The sequence below is a fragment of the Balaenoptera borealis genome, assembly GCF_965194805.1.
Source record: "Balaenoptera borealis genome assembly, chromosome: 3".
Lineage (NCBI taxonomy): Eukaryota > Metazoa > Chordata > Mammalia > Artiodactyla > Balaenopteridae > Balaenoptera > Balaenoptera borealis.
This window is the reverse complement of record NC_138866.1, coordinates 153,231,872-153,250,732: the sequence shown is the minus strand read 5'-3', so window position 1 is coordinate 153,250,732 and position 18,861 is coordinate 153,231,872. Positions and strand designations below refer to the sequence as shown.

Below are 18,861 nucleotides of genomic sequence, written 5' to 3'. Positions count from 1 at the left end.
TAAAAAATAAATTTATTTATTTATTTTTGGCTGTGTTGGGTCTTCGTTGCTGCGCGCAGGCTTTCTCTAGTTGTGGTGAGTGGGGGCTACTGTTTGTTGCGGTGCGTGGGCTTCTCATTGCGGTGGTTTCTCTTGTTGGGGAGCACAGGCTCTAGGCGTGCGGGCTTCAGTAGTTGTGGCATGCGGGCTCAGTAGTTGTGGCTCACGGGCTTAGTTGCTCTGCAGCATGTGGGATTTTCCCAGACCAGGGCTCGAATCCGTGTCCCCTGCACTGGCAGCGAATTCTTAACCACTGCGCCACCAGGGAAGTCCCTCATTTACTCTTGAGAGAATTAATTTTCTGGCTGGAGTTTGGGGACCAGGACATGAGTATGCTTCTCTCTTTCTCTTTGGGAGCCAGCTGCCTGCAGGGAGCGTGGATTCTCACTTTGTCTAGGTCGAACGGTAAGCTTAGCAGGGAAGAAGGGAGGCCTGCAGGCTGCTGGTGCTGCCTGTGACTGGGTGGGGACATCTACTTCTGGGGTGTGCATTTGGCAAGAACTGGACCACACCCTCTAGCACAACATTTATTACTAATAAAGCTGAGATTTTTACCTCTGTCTGATGTCTGCGTCTTTCTCTGAATTGGCTTTCAGAGTCAGGTAAGGAACAAGATTGTCATTTACTAGGCATGTCAAAACTCCACCACTTCATCCCACCCCTCCCCCATCATCCAAGCACTGTTGACTCTTATTAATTTATAAGATTAAGGCATTCAGGTGAGCTCTTCCCCAACCTTCTCCATCCCTACGTGTGTGTCTTTGGACGACCTTCTCTCCATCAGAGGAATCCCACCTCCTTTCTAAGACTGATCTTTCTTTCAGGTCTTTTTCTAATTACTGTCTTGTTTCTCTCCTTGTCTTTCTTGTCAGGGTCTTTCTTACCATAATCTTCTCTTCCTGGTCACTTGGGAAGAGGACGCCAAAGAAGATCTCAAGATCAACAGCTGATTTCCCATCAAGCCGACAGGAAACCCAAGACCTTAACCCAGATCCACAAATATGACAAGAAACCACTTAACCCAGAGAATTTTGGGGGAATCAGAGCCTGCTATTATAGGTTTGGCTACTCTACGACCTATAGCTCCTTAAGTATAGGACCAACTGCTTTTAAAATGTGTGATTTATGAGTTATATCCTGCATACTTTGAAATATCAGACATAGAAAATAAATTTATGTAAATGGAATAAAAGATATGAAAGAGTAGAGGAGATAAGGAGAGCAATATACACCACATATTCCCAAACCCTACAATAATACACTTGTTATAATTAAATATTAAGTTTGATGCTAAGCTTCCTTGAAGCCATGAAAAAAGGTAAACACACTGGATTACATAATTCTCATTGTTTGAGAAAAGGAAGTTGAATCTCTAACAAAGTTTTGTCAGAAAGGATTCTTTCCAACTCAATTGCTCTGGAACCTGTGGACCAGTGATGGGGATGCCAAAGCACAAAAAGAAAGGTGTGTTCAACAGTGGGCTTGCGAGAGACACAGAGGTGGGCTTCAAGCTCCAATTGATAGGGATACTTGTTACCAGTTATTAAACTGGTGAGACGAGAATAGAATGTTTAGGTTGACCAGTTCTACCTTGCTCGTGCTGGGAAGTTATTTGTAAAGGCTGTCCCTGCACCAGCCCTCTTGCTTATCTGATATTATGCCTTTGGGCAAAGAGACAACATGTACCAACACCAACTCTTGTTTTGATCTTGCTGATCTGAAGGATCCTTCCTTTTACAGGGACCAGAATCATTTGCATATTGAGGTTGTTCCTCATTCCTAAGAGTAAAACCAAAGTTTTGAATCCAGAGGGAGCATCGTTGATTTCCTATTTGATATTCCAGGAGGGAACTCATGGAGGACAGGACAGAAAGTTGCATTCAAATCAAGAGACAAACTTTGGAGTCATTCATTCATTCCAAAAAATCGAGCTCCTGCTACGTGGCCATGTGCAGGCTCTGGGAACAACGTGGTGAGTGGAATTTGTACCTGGTCCTTGCCTTCGTGGGGCTTAGACTCCAAGAGCCCTGACCTAGTCTACTAAGGTGTGAAGCGGTCAGGGAAGTTTGCCAGAAGGAATTGGCATTTGGGCAGAGTTCCAAAAGATGAGCAGGTGGAGGGAAGAGGATGTGCAAAGTCCCTGTGGCAGGAAGAAAGCAGTGGCTTTGAGGGGGTGGAAGAGGGCCAGCAAGACTGGAGGACTGAGCATGAGGGGCGGACAGTCCAGGGTGCGGCTGGACAGATGGCAGGGCCTCACGGGCCCAGGAGTGGTGGGAGCCGCTGAGGGGGCTTTTCAGGCGAGCTGGTGACGGGGGCTGCGGGGGCTGGTTAGAGTCTCTCTGGTGTAAAATGGACTGAAAGAGCAAGACTGAATTCCAAGGACTGATTTCTGAGGGGACAGCTGCAGGAACCCAAGTGAAAAATGATGCTGGCTGGTACTCAGGTGCTGGGGGTAGAGAAGGAAAGATGTGGGTGGACCATGATTTATCGGTGAGGGGAAGTGATCCGACTTGGGGATTGTTAGTGCAGAAGAGGGAGGACTCCGAATGTTTTGCCAGTGACTGTCTTGCTGAATGAGATGGCAGTGGTGCTATTCATGGAGCACAGGGGGGACGTTTTGGGAGGAAAAGCCTGAGGGCGGTGCCCTGAGACAGCTGGGTGGGCTGGTGGCTGGGGCTTTGGGTTAAATGCCCGGTTGCAACCAGCGCTGTGTTAGCTAAAAACTGAGTCACATGGCACATCTCTTCTTGAGGGACTGAATGTTGGAATTTACAAAATGTTGAAATTCTATGATAAAAATAAATGGTTAATTTGGTAGAATTTTATATATACCTTTCCAAGCAATAGGGGAAAGCCATGAATTTGGTTCCTGAACCTAAGCCCTCAAAGCACCCTGCATGGAGGAGCACGACAAGTGTGTAAACTGCCGGTGTGAACACGTTTGCAAATCACTGGCCCAGGTTTTGCAGGGTGCCCGGACCACAGGGAGGTCAGGAAGGGACAGACACCAATGGTGTTGATCACAGATGCTCACCCCTAACCAGACCCTGCCATCCCCATAGTGCTGGGGCCAGTCCCACTGAGAGAAGAGCAGGAAAATCATCAAACGGCAAATGGTGATGCAGAAAATGAAAGCAACCAAATCTATAAGGAAGATTAAAGAAGTGGCAGAAACATCTGAGTACTCAAAAATGTGATTTTAAAAGTAATCACTGATGGGAGGGATAAATTAAATATTTGGGATTAACAGATACACATTATTATGTATAGAATAGATAAATGACAAGCACCTACTGTATAGCACAGGGAACTATATTCGACATCTTGTAATAACCTATGAGGAAAAAGAATCTGAAAAAGAATTTATATATATATATATATATATAAAATGGAACCACTATAACAGAACCAATTTGCTGTACACCCGAAACATTGTAGATCAACTATACTTCAATTAAAAAAAAAGCGACTACAGAAAAAGTAGATAAATTAGGAATTTGGGATTAACATATACACATTACTGTATATAAAACAGATAACCGACAAGGACCTACTTTATAGGACAGGGAACTCTTCTCAATATTCTGTGATAACCTATATGGGAAAAGAATCTGAAAAAGAGTGGATATATGTATATGTATAACTGAATCACTTTGCTGTACACCTGAAACTAACACAACACTGTAAATAAACTATACTTCAATAAAAGAAAAGAAAAAAAAAAGTAATCACTGGTGCCAACAGTTAGGTAGAAATAACTAATTTTTCCCATTCTCCCACCATCTCTTGCTCCCCAGTGGTCCTGGTTAAGGGTGAAGGAAAGCTCCCTTCTCCGGACCTCCTTTTTCTGTCTCTGGCGTTCACCTATGATTCAGCCAAGAAAGAGTCAACAAAGGGAACCGGAGGGGCAGGAATGTGCTCCCGTCACCCCGGGGAGCTCAGCCAAGGCAAACGGGAAGTAGCCTGTTTTTACTGCCCCGTGCACTTTCATTCCTCTTACGTGTGCTCGGAGCCCCAAGGGGAAAATGCAATTTGGTAGCGACCTGATAACCACATTCCTGGAGCCTTGGTCCAAAAACGGTAAAAATCCAAACACTGCTCTGGGAAGGGAGGAGGGGAGGAGGCAGGGTGAAAGAGAACACCATTTCCATCCATGGTAAATTACGCCTGTGATTCCATTCAAGTTAATGTCTAACTAGAAAGTGGAAGTTAGGTTATCAAGATGGGGGCACCTTATCTTTCTCATAATGAAATCATGATTATATCTTGAAAGGTTAGTAATTACCAGTAAAATAACAAAGAAGTGTTCCAAAGTTTTATTGAAAATATACCTTATTAAGGCCGAAGGTTGGTGCAGATAACCTTCGAGTTTGGCTGGTAGGATTGCAAGTTGACTAGGTCTAGGAGGGTGGGAGGGGTAGAGCTCTGCAGCTGCCGGGGGCATCATCCCTCCTGTGGGCTGAGGTGGAGCCACTGGCCTGAACACCCACCACGAAGATTTCACGGTGTATTGTGAATTCTGCTATAATTGCTGGGGCCCCTGATTGGGAAGTATGTGCTGAAATAGTCTCTTGAAGTCCTACCATGTTTTTATGTTTCTCAATATACACACGTATATCAGACGATATACACGGTATCAGAAAACTTTAATGCTGAAGACTCCAGGATAGAATGAGGCTCTGGAATCCCCTCAGGCATGTCTCCCTCGCCACACTCATCCTTCTACATGCATTGTTTTTTTTTATAATTTATTTTTTATTTTTGGCTGTGTTGGGTCTTCGTTTCTGTGCGAGGGCTTTCTCCAGTTGCGGCAAGCGGGGGCCACTCTTCATCGCGGTGCGCGGGCCTCTCACTATCGCGGCCTCTCTTGTTGCGGAGCACAGGCTCCAGACGCGCAGGTTCAGTAGTTGTGGCTCACGGGCCTAGTTGCTCTGCGGCATGTGGGATCTTCCCAGACCAGGGCTTGAACCCGTGTCCCCTGCATTGGCAGGCAGATTCTCAACCACTGCGCCACCAGGGAAGCCCTACATGCATTGTTGATTAAACTCTTTGGAACAACGTTTTATCAACTCTCATGCTCTTTAACAAGCTTCAGTTGCTTTTATGAAGTGATCAAGGTTCTCAAAAATTATGATTCAAAAAATGTCTCTAGTGCGGGTTGATCGTTCCCGTCTACCTTTGCTGGTTGCTCTGCAGTTTGCAGCCGCAGGAAAAGCAATACTATAAAGTATGGAACACATCACCCTTTCAGTTCCTCCCTGACCTGCCCTCCTCTGCTCATTTACTCACTGCCCCATATAGGCAAGCAGTCCATTCCCCACGTAGTAAGCACTGACATCTTCATGATACTGATCTTGCTGGGTACCCAAGACAGACGCCTCTGCCCCTCCTGTACCTCTGCTCCGTGAGGTTGGAAAGGTGTTGGGAAGGAGCAAGGAGAGCACAAGTCAGGATGAGGAGGTCAAGCCGGGGCAGACCACACTTGGCCAAGGCAACAACATATGTCAAGGGCGTGGAGAAACGTCCCCAGCAGTTACACAGCCCTGCACCTGAAGGTTCTCTCCATGTATTGTATTGTAAAAGCGCCCACTTTGGGGGTGGGCAAGAACCATCAGGGTTTTGTTTGTTTTGGTTTGGTTTTGGCCTGGAATATTTATGATAAATGTCATCATTCACTTCTATATACAATATGTAACCATCATTTGGAACTTTCACACTACTTTGGGGGGTGGGGAACACGTTAAAAAGCCAAAGTTGAGTCAACAGGAGAACTGGGAGTGAATGTGTAAATGGACTTGGCATTCCCCTTAGACGGGACGGAGGAGCCGCACCCTTTGGCCCTGCGCCCTGCGCGCCGCGCCCCGCGGTGGCCACGCCCCAGGCGCACCTCTCACAGGTGACGCGAATGCGCTCCTCGCTGGAGGACTGCTGCTCGTCCTCCTTCTCCTGGAAATGCTCCCGGACACACTGCTCCTCAAACTCGTGCAGCCTCTTCAGCTCCTCGTCGCTGAGAAACAGCTCTGCAAAGGCAGAAGCGGTTGCCACGTGAGAAACCAGCCAGGTAGGTGCGTCCTTGCGAATTTCACAGCCCGCCTTTAACCAAGCTCCCTTCCCCATCCCTTGCAGGCAGCTCCCTGCTCCTGCCGCTGGTTATCACACAAAGACTCCTTGTAATATGCGGCGATCATATTGACATTTCCGCTGGAGCTAAACGGCTCACTTTTTAACACAAAAATCCAAATTACAGCTATTCGGAAAGTGAAACCAAGTATGATTTTCCGGAAAACGTTTTGCATGTATTTTATGGATAGAGTCAAGTGGACAGGAGTATCTTCCCATTCTCTTTAGACGCAACACACTAAAACATTTTGAGGACATCGCTGGTGGTGCAGTGGTTAATAACCCGGCTGCCAACGCAGGGGACACGGGTTCGAGCCCTAGTCCGGGAAGATCCCACATGCCGCAGAGCAACTGAGCCCGTGCACCACAACTACTGAGCCTGTGCTCTAGAGCCCGTGCTCCGCAACAAGAGAAGCCACCGCAATGAGAAGCCCACGCACTGCAATGAGAAGCCCACGCGCCGCAAAGAAGAGTACCACCACCCGCCGCAACTAGAGGAAGCCCGTGCGCAGCAACAAGAACCCAACGCAGCCAAAAATAAATAAATTTATATATATAAAAACATTTTGAAAGGAACATTGGATTTATAGAGAAAAGTTATTTTCAAGAACTGTCTCAATTTCTCATCTCTTCATGAGTGGACTTTCAGTGATATTAATTACTAATAAATAAACAAAACTAGAATAAAATCAGCATAAAATGAGAAGCATTCTGCAAAGAATAGCATTTGGATAGAGTGCTGTGTTTTCACACATTTAAGTAGTTTAAGGAGATTTCCATGCAGGTATCCAATTAGAATAGTCTTTCTAGATTAGCCCAAGATAGAAATGAAAGAGTCCTGCACATACTCAATCCACGATCCTGTTCATCTTGGTCCCCTTCTCTTTTCTTCCTGCATTGGCGGCTGAGACGCATAATGATTATATAGACGTGGCTTAAAATGATCATTGGTGGAGGCAAGACTGGCCGGTCATGAAATGTCATAATCAGCTGATAACGCTGGAATTTCCACACTTGGTTGGATATTGACTTTACTTCAAAGAAGGTATTGCTTTAAAAAGAATACATGTTTAATTAGTTGTATTACTTTTAATAGTGATTTCCCAGGGCAATCAGAGTTACTCACATTGAATTGAAAATATGCAATGAAATGGCCTTTTGGGGTCATTCCACAAGTTAGTACTGACTCTGAATGACCTGTCTTTTGGTTTATCTATCAGCGTGGCTTACCAACATTCAAGGACATTTTACTCATATAAATAATTAAGAATTAAGTGTATTGAAATTGCTACCCACTGCTTTCTTGCAAAACCACACCACAGTCTACTGACTGCTCAGGAAATTTTATTTCATATATTTAAAGGTATGAGCCATCCCACTAAGCATTTTGAAGTATTTAAACTTTAAATTCAGTCAACTAGCTGACTACATTTTTTTGGAACTGAGTTGATTAATTACTGAACATTTTGATCGAAAGTGGGTTATTTTGGATGTTGGGTAGGTACAGTCTTTGTCTTCTTTGAGTTTCCAGTGGGAGGCAGTAAGCCTAGAATTGTTGGAATCCTGATCAAGCGTGTTGTCTACACGGGGACCTTAGAAAAGTCAGTTAACCTCTGTCAACCTTCATTTTCTCATCTGTCAAGTCAGGAGTGTAACCAGATTCTCTCCAATGCCCTGGTCAGCTCTGAGAGTCTATATTTCTGTGAAGGATTTTTCCCTCACATTTTTCATCTTAGAAACTAAAATAAATTTTTTCAACATTTATTAAGCATGGTCACATCCTCAACATATCATGCCAAAAGGGGCAAGTTTTACAAGAAATTTGATTGTGGATTTTAAGCCATTTCTTTCTTAGGCCATTTTATCTTCTATTCAGTAAGTGATAAGAAAAATATTTCATATAATAGTACAGTAATTGTCACAGCCTATGAAATTAACTTTGCTTTCTGTGCCTCTGATAATGAATTCAAGGCTCAGTTTGATAAATCTTCTCTGTCTCAGGAGACTTTCATCTAAGAAAATATTTTCATTAGATTAAAATACATGCCAAAAGTGTTAAAATACTAACCAAGATTGAATTTAAATGTATTTAAGTGTCAACTCTTGATTTAGGAATACATGAAGGCTGATTATGGTTGAACAAAAAAACATTGTGAAAAATTCTACGCATTTGAAAGCCCTAGTGGAATTCCATGTAAATCCTGGGCAACCTGGGAGATTTCTGAGATTACACTGAAAATCTGTAAAATAATAAATAACAAATATACGGTCATCAGCGGTGACACACACTTGAAAACGGCGATGAGCAAGTTCACGAGCAGGATGTTGGCCACCAGCAGGTAGCATGCCATGATGGCGGGCGTGAGCCAGGCGCCCGGGATGCAGGGAGGGAGCCGCTTGCCCTCCTCATCGTACTGGTTGTCACCACAAGGAGCTGAAACGAGAGTCTGTCTTTTTGTGCTTGTCTTTTACATAGAATGAAAAGAATAAATAAACTGACCTATGCTATTAAAGGACCTATTTCTTTTTTACTATGTTTTTTTTCTGATTTCATAAGCAATAATTTTGAAATAATAATAATAATTGAAAAATATCAATTCATACAAAGGTGATAAGGAACTCATTTCTGCACTCACAGACAGTCATTCTTGTTATATTTGTAAACATTTTCTCATTTCTGTGTTGTGTTTGTCATATACAGAAGTTCTTCATTTTTAAGCAGACGCATCTATCTATGCGTCTATGGTTTCTTTACTGTTATCCATTAGAAAGTGATTGGGTCTTCTAATTATTTAACATTAACTTATGTTGTCTTCTTGGTCATTTGTACATTAACTTTGAAAATAATTTTATTATGAGGTAGGAGGTAAGGATCCCCCCTAGCCTCCAATCCATTAATTGACTGTTCTGAGTGATGTTTGAAAAAGAATCTTTTCTCTCTCTGCTCATTTGAAATGCCACTTTGATCATATGGGACTTATTTTCTGAAGAAAAAGAGAGGATGATCTCACCAGTAATTAGTGAAGTAATATCCATGAATTTATAGTCTATTTACTTTTCACTTCCTTATCATTTAAAAAAGTACTGACACCAAAAAACAAGAGAAATATTTGAAACTGGTATAAGACTATCGGTAATTAGCTGAGGAAGAAACTAATTAATACACACATTTCATGGACTAGAGTCATCAATTATGCATAAACTTACGATTAATTTCCATGGCGTACACTATAGAGTGATTGGAAAGCAGCATTTTATTTTTTTTAGTTTTGACAGGAAGGAAGAAAAAAAATAAGACAGTTGAGAGAAAAGTCAAACAACTGATGAACAACACAAGAACTGTTTTGCTGTCAAGAAATGTAAAGTGTTCAAGCTTGGGAATTGCAGATTCACGCTTGGAAACAGTGATCTACTTAGGAGAATTTTACACATTATTAATTCTAGGAAATATATGTATATATATTTCATGAATATTTATTTTACCACGTCATAAGCAATAGCAAAACTCACTAGTGAAAAAAACTGTGAAAAAGACATGAGGCTACTGACAGATGATCATTTTAACATGTAGGTTGACCAATCAAGCATTCCCTGTATCCCAACACAAACACATCATAAGCACAAATAAATACAAAATTATTATGAAATAATCAGACCAAGAACTGAAAACCTACATTTCATGGTGTCACTGAAAATAGCCTCAAGTTTGCCTCTTCATCTTCTCTTGTTACCCAATTTAATTTAAAAAAATAAAAATATTACAACTTACGTCTGGATCCAGGGACTTTTAGCATTTATGTATGTTTACTGAAGCTAATATTCCTTTGAAACCAGATTAGATTTTTATGTTCTGGTTTACCAAGCTACAAACACATTCGCTAATTGACTCTGAGATACTCATGATAAGGATGTGTTCTGAATCACGTGATGAAAGCCAGTAGGTAGAAGGCGTTGTGCGACTGGTTATCAGTCTCACTTAGTGGAGATATACCGAACAACCCTGCATTTTCTACAAGGCAAGGATGTTCAGAACCTTCTATTCTCAAGAAGCTTCTGCTTCTACTGGAAGTAGCAGCCATGCTATTGTACCTGGTGCTTTTTGACAGAGCACAACATGCAAATTAAAATATTGGTGCTAACATGAAAATAGGTCTGAAGATGCTCGTTCATTGGTGATGCCGTAACTGTCTGGGTGAAATAGCATAAGAGCATTTGAACTTCACTTCCCTACAACACAAGAGACACTGTGACCTACCAGCTCAGCCTGGCCAGAGCTGGGGCCTGCATTCCCCAGAAATCCATGCAGGATTGCAGCTCATTTCCTCTGCTAACATCCAGAATACTGTTGATAATACAAAAATATCACTCCAGGAGTGAAGAGGAAATGGATAGCTATGTGGAAAATGGGTTCTGAAGCTTGAAGAAGAGGATGACACATGGCAATAGTCACTATCTCATTTGACTGAAATAACACTACCAGCTCTATCTCGGGGCAGAAAGAGATTCAGGTTGAAGAAAAATTAGGATGTTGGCATTGGGACTACATTCATGTGTAGGACATGCTCAAGGGATGTGAGACTCAGAATTCCAGTTAGTGGTTCTCAGAGTAGAAGACAGGACCGATGTCTCAAAAATCTGTATTTCATAATCTGCACTGATTTCTTCATAAAATAATTTGATGCCTATGGCAGAATAAAAAATACTTTATTCCCAAATTAACACAGGCTCTTCCATTAATTTGGAACTGATCATCTGCCTTGGGAAGCAGGGAAGAGAATCTTACTATGAATTCTATTCTTACGGTCTATCTGGTCTGCAAACACCTCTCCGTAGATCATCCAGTAGGGCATGTAGAAGATGTTTCGGGCCAGTTTCCAAGAAGGCTCCTCATCTGGATGCAAAATGGCTTGACGGGCTACTCCGAAACTCATCAACACCACCAGCATGATGACCACAAAATACAGCATGTCAATCATCTGAGGAGAGAGGAAATGGGCCTCTTACTGTCTTGACTCATGGGCCAAGTTCACCTGGTTCATCACATTGTGCTCCTCAAAGACTTCATGAGTGCTTAATTAGGATGGAGGAAGCTTCTTTCCCCTCCCTCCATTCCATCCGTGGGCTACTGATTCTTGTACTTCATGCAATGCATACACCTTACTCTAGAACATTGCCATTCTCATCTCATGCTCTCAATCTTTCTTCTCCTCTATTGTTACCCATAAACAAATTCCTTTAGTAACTACAACTGCAAATGGAGAAAGGGAACAATTATGGGAAAATACAGGAATTTGTGAGGGAAACTAAGGAGTAAGAGGAGTAGATATCTAAGGAGGTAATGAGATCATGAGTTGAGAGTACATGCTGATATTCATTCGTTATACAAACAGTGAGTAGTTGCAATGAGCAATGCTCTGGTTACTATGGATACTGACCTTATATAATTCTTAATTTTGAACATCCCTGAAGATGAGGGCCCTGGCTGGGATTAGCTCAACCATATATCCCTTTGCTCAAAACTTGCCTTACAAAGAGTTATTCCTAAGCTTGGAAGACTTCCTTTCTTCTGGGACCAGTCCCAACACTTGGGCTATTTTAAGTGATGTAAGGATGATCTGCTGGTTCATTTTTAGTTTCATATTTTATGGCCTGTTCTGGAGTAAATGTTGCCATGGATTTGTCTTGACCTCATCACACGAATTGCCTGTGTCCACTCCAGGCCAGAGCACATGAGCTGAAGACTGTGTGGAGTAGGGGTAGGGGAGGGTGACCCCGGGCCCCCTTTGTCTCTGGCTTCTACTGCACGTTAGGAGGTTATGCATCGGGTTATTGCCAGAAATACATGTACCTACAGTAGGCCCTCAACCTCATGTTCGTCAATTGGATTTAATTAAATTGTCAGTATGTAGAAGAACTATGTATCTTAAAGCAAAGAACATTTCCTGTAGGAAACCAACTGCAAGGGAAAGATCAAATGAAATGCAACAGAGCCACGCTGGAGGCCTGGCCTCAGGTCCTAACCACAGTCTCCGTGTCTGTAGTTACTCACGGGGCGTCAGGACTAACCATCTTTCCGATCATCATCACATAGGGTCCCAGATACTTGTTGACACCAAAGATGTCCAGGACACGGATATACCAGAAGATGATATCCACGCAGTAGATCACGCGGCCATAACCCATGTAGGGCTGCTTCTGTAGGCGGAGGATGGCTCCAATCATGAACATGGAAATGGCCACGAGGTCTGTGATGTTCCAATATTCTTGAAGCCAAACTTTTATTTTCTGGCTGAGTTTACCGGGTTCTGACATGAGAATCTGTAAAGAAATGCCAAAGAACAAAAAACAAGGGAGCGTGGTATTGGAAGACTTGTCTTCTTAGAATCTTGGGACATTAGGACTGGAGCAGCATTCCAGGGCATCTGGTCCCCTTTCCTGCTCAAGACTTCTAAGTACTAATCTTCTCAGGCAGAAAAACATATCTAGAAAGGGAAATTCCACAAAATCCTCTGTATTCCTAGAGTCAGGGTTTCACAAACTCTCAGGAAATGCCTTCTAAATTATGTCCCTCTGGCTGTAATTAAAGTAGCTGCCTTTTGATCCCTTTTCTAATTCTCTGGACACTTGCCTGTGAGCCCACGTTCCAGAGTTAGTCCAGGAGGAAAACTCTAGAGCAGAGATAAACCTGTGTGGTCCCACAGAGGGGCAGTCCACCCAGGGGAGATGGCAGAACTGGGATGGGAAATGTTTATCAGCCAAAATTCCTTTGTAACTCAGAGATGGGAAGTCAGGGGAAAGCTGAACTTGATTTTCTCCTGCTTGAGAGCTTACTCTTTCAAAATCACCACTGATTAAAGGGACATTTCCTCAGAGTAAACCTGAAAATATTTAACAAGCAGCAGGCACGGGCACACTTAGAGCAAGCCCCACGTATGCAGCTATGGCGTGCAGCAGGGTCGGGGTCTTAAAAGTGGTACCCCTTTACTTACCGAGACTCTGGGGAGGTTCTGGGGACTCCAGAGGTGGGATGGGGTGGTGGCTATTTATGGGCCAACCCAGAAGGCGTTCACTAGTTTAACAACCTGTGCACTCTGACTGATGGCCGCCCACCCTCTTTCCTATAACTGGGAGGTAAAGAACAGTGTCAGCACATGGCTGATGCTCAGTGAGCTCACGGTGTCCCTAGAGGTGGCACGGCAGGCCACTTGGGAAATCCCAGTTGTAAAGTGGGCAAAGTTTGAATGAAGCCCAGCTAGAAAAGAAACAGGAGTAGTAGGAGATGTGTTATAACATTTTAGATTTGGCACTCTGCGTTTCTCGGGCTGTCATCAGACTGACAGCCTCGAATTAGCTCTCCTGGGAAGAAGTTGCCAGCGATAATTTTTCAGTTCAGTGAAAGGGTCACTGCTGATTGCAAAATAAGAATATTGGTTCTCTATCAGAAAGAATATGAAATTCTGCTGTGTGCTTTCTCAAGTTCACTTTTTCTTGGCTATAAGCTTTCCCTTTATAAACTGATACAAAGAATTAAAACTTGCAGATGATATTAGAAAGAAAAGGACCTGGCCCATATTTCCTCTGCTGCCTGCAGGGCTTGCCCTCTTGAAGTTACATGTTAGTTTCAAGTCTCCTGTGACACGAGTCTGCATGAGATGGTGTCTGTCCTTTTTCAATACTTCTTTGAAAATCCTGTTCCCTCTGTTTGCAGCAGTTGTGCTGGCGGCCAGCCCAGAGGCACTGGAGGCTTCCACCAGGTGGGTGCACCCAGCCCCCATCTGCTGCAGGTGCCGCTGTTCGGCTCCCACCTGCCCCCTTGGGCAATTGCAGCCGCTTTCCCAGAGATGCTGATGGCTGGCTGATGTGGGTACAAAAGTCTGTTCCCTTTGGTCAGAGTGGGACAGACTCTACAGTATTACTTACACTCAGAGTCCCCTGCAGGATTAGGCCAGGGACAGATTCCACTGAAGCCACACCTTGCTCAGCCCCGTCCCCTCTTCTGGCCTGGCCACCCTGCTGCCTCCCTCTGCTCTCCTGGGAGCTCTCCTTTAATAAACCCCTTGCACAAGAATCCCCATCTGGGTTGGAGGGAGGACAAGTGTGGTTCAAAGTCCTGAGTTACAGGAGAAATGTCATCTCCTACATCTCCCTTTCTACTTCCAGCTCTGAGAAAACGGAGCCCAAATTTGTACCCAGTTGGAGTCATTGGTTTATCTCAGGTACCTGGCAGCATTTATGCTGCTTTTCTAGGCGCTCAGACTTATTTTTATTACTAAACATCATCTATTCTGCCTTGTGTTTTGATTTCCAAGTTCAAATTCAGTTGGAAGCAGAAGGTGTATAAATCTCAAGCAAGGGAACGGAACCAACTTGGGATTGTGACACCTCGAAAGAGAAGTTCCACGGCACTTGGGATTTGCACGATACGTTTTTAAAATAAGGAGCTATATCTGGGGACTTCCCTGGTGGTCCAGTGGCTAAGACTCTGTGCTTCCACTGCAGGGGGCATGGGTTCGATCCCTGGTTGGGGAACTAAGATCCTGCACGCACCGCGGCCAAAAAAAAAAAAAAAATTTTTTTTTTTTTTTAAAAGAAGATACATCCGAATTGAAGTCAGTGGTGGGTGGGGCTGGGACAGGCCTTTGGAGCATCACCTCCCGAATCTTCTCCAGGGCCAGGCTCACGATGTAGGAGATGACGATCCACTCCTGGAGGCAGGGCCAGCGCTCCATCCGCACCAGGATGACGTAGTTGAACAGCAGTAGGTAACCCAGGTAAGATATCTGAAAGGCAGAAACCGTGAGCAGTGTCTGGGGAGGTCACACGTGCCTTAAAAAAGCTTCGAAACCCTATTTACAAGTGGACACATCTTCTAAAACAAATTTTCATTTCCAGGTGCACCGAATCCTTTAGAGGAAAACTTCCACTCACATCACCGGTGCAGGCAGAGGACTTTGAGGCAGAGGGGGAGGCATTTTGTACTTTAGTGCGATATGGGCACTGACAGTCCATTCTCTAAATGAAGATGTATTTGTTGCTACTATCAGCCTCAAGGGGAAATTATAAAGTTGCACGAAATTATGATGAGTCGGGAAACTTTTAGTAGTTGACTGGTGTGCCCTCTACATTCCTGGAAATTGGAAAATGTTACTGACTCTTCCCTGCCTTGCAAATTTCCTTCTTGAACCTTTCCACTGCTGATGGATGTGGGAGGTTCGAAGGGAGGAGGATGGCATGAGGTGTCTTCCCAGGTACACACACCTGTGTTGAGGCCCCTCGGTCAACCCTGATACGTCTGTGATGTGCTGTGCCCACAGCAGCGTGCCTATCCTTGCAGCATGTAGAGTTGGGAGGGATATGGGAGTGAGCTATGAGGTGGAGGGAGGTGGTCTGAAGATGACCGAGGTTGATTCACTCTGAAGCGGTACGCACCACGGGTACAGGCCCCTTCTGAAGTCTTGGGGAGGTGGGGGGGGAGGGTGTATACTAGCAACTGTATATTTGTGATTTGCAGCCTTTTTTTTTTTTTAAAGATGCCCCCCTCCTGATTGTTCAAGTTTTACCAGGATACAGGTAGCATCCCATGTATCCACTATCTAGTCTTTGCAGGAGGATTGGAGCAAGAGTTCTCAAAGTGGGGCTGTGCTGGGAACCCCTGGCAAGCTATAAAACGTGCGACCCCCTCCCCACATCCAGAGGCAGCATTTAGAGGCCCTGGGGAGAGTTCCTGGGGAGACGCCCAAAGCTCGTCAGCCCCCTGGCTCTGCCTTCTTCATACGCATCTGTGGAGGTCAGGTATCTTCCTGGTCCTCAGCTGGTTCTGACCAGAACAGGTGGGCAGCTGTGGCTTTGGTGGTATTGCCAGATGTGGCTGCCAAAAGGTTGGGTGTCCGGGCTATAGTTGGCCTGGGTCCCCATGCAGCCCGCTGGGTGCCATGCCCCAGAGCTCTGCCTCTGCCTTCTGCCCTCCTCATCCATCACCCTGTCCATGGCTTTGGACCTGGCTCCTCTCCTCCCATCACCTGCTCGCGCCCAGTCACTAATGGGACCGCAGTGCCAGGATGTGCCAGGCGTGGGCTGCTGCTTGGCATTTGGGACTTCATGAGTATTGTCCCTCCCCCGACCGCAGTGGTTGCAGGAACCACGGCATGCCTGCCACCCCGGCTGGGACGGCCTGCACCTGAGCCAGTTTCCTCCAAAGCCTTCCAAGCTGCTCCAGTCTCCTCGACCCACTTTTCCTGCCCATCCGCGTGCATAAGGCTGGACCACTCTTGTTCTGGGTGCACTGCTCTGCTGGAGCCGTCCAGACAGAGGCCACCGATGGGGCTGGAGGAGTGTGGTCACGAGGTCAGTGTGGCCTGCACCTGAGAGTGGAGGTGCCTTGATTTGCTCCTCTAATCCAGGACTTCATGCTCTGGGTTCAGCCCTACTCTTTGAGTAACCCCGTCAGTCTCCTGAAAAATGACATCTGTGAGCTTGCTCTCTAAATACTAGTCATCTTTGTTCATTGTTGGAATAAAACTCTACTTCCCTAAGTTTGTATTACTAAAGACATTTGAAAAATCCTTCATCTTGAGCAAATAGAATATGACTATTTTGCTTTATGAAATGGTGTATTTGGGGCTAGGATGGCCACATTCCTATGTATAAATATATGACAAGATATCTATCTAGATGCAATTTTAGTTGAAGATTCTGAGTTAGTCCCACTTCTGTTTTCATAATTAATTTTAATCCATTGATTTTTTTTTTAAAAAAACACTCTTTTTAAGCCCTTGACAATTTTCTTCATTCTGACATGTCTAAAACATGCTAAAGGGTGAAGGCTAAGGGTGGGGAGCTTACCGTGTAAAACCAGAACTTGACAATAGGAGCGTTGTAGAATTCGCAGATCTTGGTTCCGATGGGAACACTTCTTTGCTTTTTTTGTTCGTTCTCCTCGTCCCCCTTTCTCGAGCCAGTGTCTGCATTCGCATCCTGGAAACAGAGCAGAGCACGTGGCAAGCAGGCTGCCAGATGGGAAATGCCTTGGACTCCAGCACCATATTTAACAGACAGGTGCCTCAAAAATCAAGGATTATAAAAGACGCAGACGTAGAGAATGGACTTGAGGACACAGAGAGGGGGAAGGGTAAGTTGAGACAAAGTGAGAGAGTGGCATGGACATATATACACTACCAAATGTAAAATAGATAGCTAGTGGGAAGCAGCTGCATAGCACAGGGAGATCAGCTCAGTGTTTTGTGACCACCTAGAGGGGTGGGATAGGGAGGGTGGGAGGGAGACGCAAGAGGGAGGAGATATGGGGACATATGTATATGTATAGCTGATTTGCTTTGTTATAAAGCAGAAACTAACACACCATTGTAAAGCAATTATACTCCAATAAAGATGTTTAAAAAAAAATCAAGGATTATAAAAATGTCCCCAATTCTTGCAGTTTCTAAATTCATGGTGAGAGAAATCACAACTATTTTGAAAATGAGAGTTGATGGATACTTTTAGAATCAAGGGTATCACTGACCATATTCTCCTCCTCTTTTTCTTTGCCGTCTTCATTTTCCTTGGATGTTTGATATGAGAAGTCATCAGAGGTGCGAAATTCCAAAAACAAGATGGTCGGGGGGAGAAGAATCCCCATGATAACCTAGGTATGATGAGAAAAGTGGATTTTAAGCTATGGCAATTCTTGAAAATTTTCCTAGTATAGGCAAAAAAATTTTAATTATGATCTTCAGCATTACTCAGTAATCTAGCAGCCCTGGAACAGGTCTATCTCTGCTCTGACGGTCTGTGGCTTATTCCGTTTGGTATATTGATAGAACTGCAGACACTGAGAAATTTAAGATCATCCACCAAATTGTTCTAGATGAACAGCAAGCAGTATTGTGTGGAATCCTGACTTAAAAAGAGAAGATCTTGCATAGAGTTTCAAAGCAGGCAATTTTTTAAAGTAAAATATAGTAAGTAAAAATAAATAAGTAAATAAAATGATACCTCTAGTGAAGTAGACCAAAAATATTTTATATAGGAATAACTTAGATGTCAATGTGAATATATGGACCAAGAGTTGGAAGAGAAATGTGACTGATGAATATAGGACTTACTTGGGCTCAGCCTAGACAGCAAAAGGATGGCCTAGCTTATAGATGGAAACCCTTGTCATTTTTGTCAGTGCCGTGCAGTGTGTCTCCAATACTGAACTCTGTTCCCAATGATCAATGCTAATTTTTTAAAGTTTCCCCTCAGCAATCCATTATTAAGAATAACACAAAAGGGGGACTTCCCTGGTGGTCCAGTGGTTAAGACTTCGCCTTCCAAGGCAGGGGGTGTGGGTTTGATCCCTGGTTGGGGAGCTAAGATCCCACATGCCTCGTAGCCAAGAAAACCAAAACATAAAAGAGAAGCAATATTGTAACAAATTCAATAAAGACTTTAAAAATGGTCCACATCAAAAAAATCTTAAAAAAAAAGAGAGTAACACAAAAGGGTTATTTCTACCATATACTAAAAATTATATTATAAAGCACCAATAATTAAAACAAAGTGGTACAGGTGCATGAAGAGACCAAACAATAGAGCAGAATAGAAGGTCCAGAAAAAGATTCAACTACACATAGGCAATTAGTTTGTGATACAAACACCACCTCCAGTGGGAGGAGTAAAGATGACTATTTAATAAACTGTATTGAGAAACTGGGTGAT

At 43.9% G+C, this 18,861-nt stretch overlaps 1 protein-coding gene and 1 long non-coding RNA gene across 7 annotated transcripts in view; one reads left to right on the top strand and one right to left on the bottom strand.

Moving 5' to 3' along the window:
- The window catches only part of TRPM1 (transient receptor potential cation channel subfamily M member 1), a 119,206-nt gene that overhangs the window by 10,482 nt on the left and 89,863 nt on the right, over window positions 1-18,861 (bottom strand). For both annotated transcript variants that reach the window (XM_082385999.1, XM_082385998.1), the window contains 9 exons: window positions 17,681-17,803; window positions 17,002-17,133; window positions 14,811-14,939; window positions 12,226-12,477; window positions 10,961-11,135; window positions 9,367-9,387; window positions 8,449-8,593; window positions 7,008-7,210; window positions 5,927-6,059 (listed from right to left, as the gene is read on the bottom strand). In XM_082385999.1, coding sequence (XP_082242125.1) covers window positions 5,927-6,059; window positions 7,008-7,210; window positions 8,449-8,593; window positions 9,367-9,387; window positions 10,961-11,135; window positions 12,226-12,477; window positions 14,811-14,939; window positions 17,002-17,133; window positions 17,681-17,803 — 1,313 coding nt within the window. The remainder of the gene's footprint in view (window positions 1-5,926; window positions 6,060-7,007; window positions 7,211-8,448; window positions 8,594-9,366; window positions 9,388-10,960; window positions 11,136-12,225; window positions 12,478-14,810; window positions 14,940-17,001; window positions 17,134-17,680; window positions 17,804-18,861) is intronic.
- Window positions 5,979-18,861, top strand: part of LOC309625968 — a 33,215-nt gene continuing 20,332 nt past the window's right edge. For 3 of the 5 annotated variants that reach the window (XR_014242845.1, XR_014242846.1, XR_014242847.1), the window contains exons 1-4: window positions 5,997-6,100; window positions 14,829-14,930; window positions 17,118-17,287; window positions 17,742-17,807. This is a non-coding gene — a long non-coding RNA (uncharacterized lncRNA). Of the gene's footprint in view, window positions 6,101-6,387; window positions 6,725-12,328; window positions 12,403-13,867; window positions 13,914-14,828; window positions 14,931-17,117; window positions 17,288-17,741; window positions 17,808-18,861 lie in introns of those variants that run through there. The other 2 variants (XR_014242848.1, XR_014242849.1) reach the window with 2 other exon arrangements.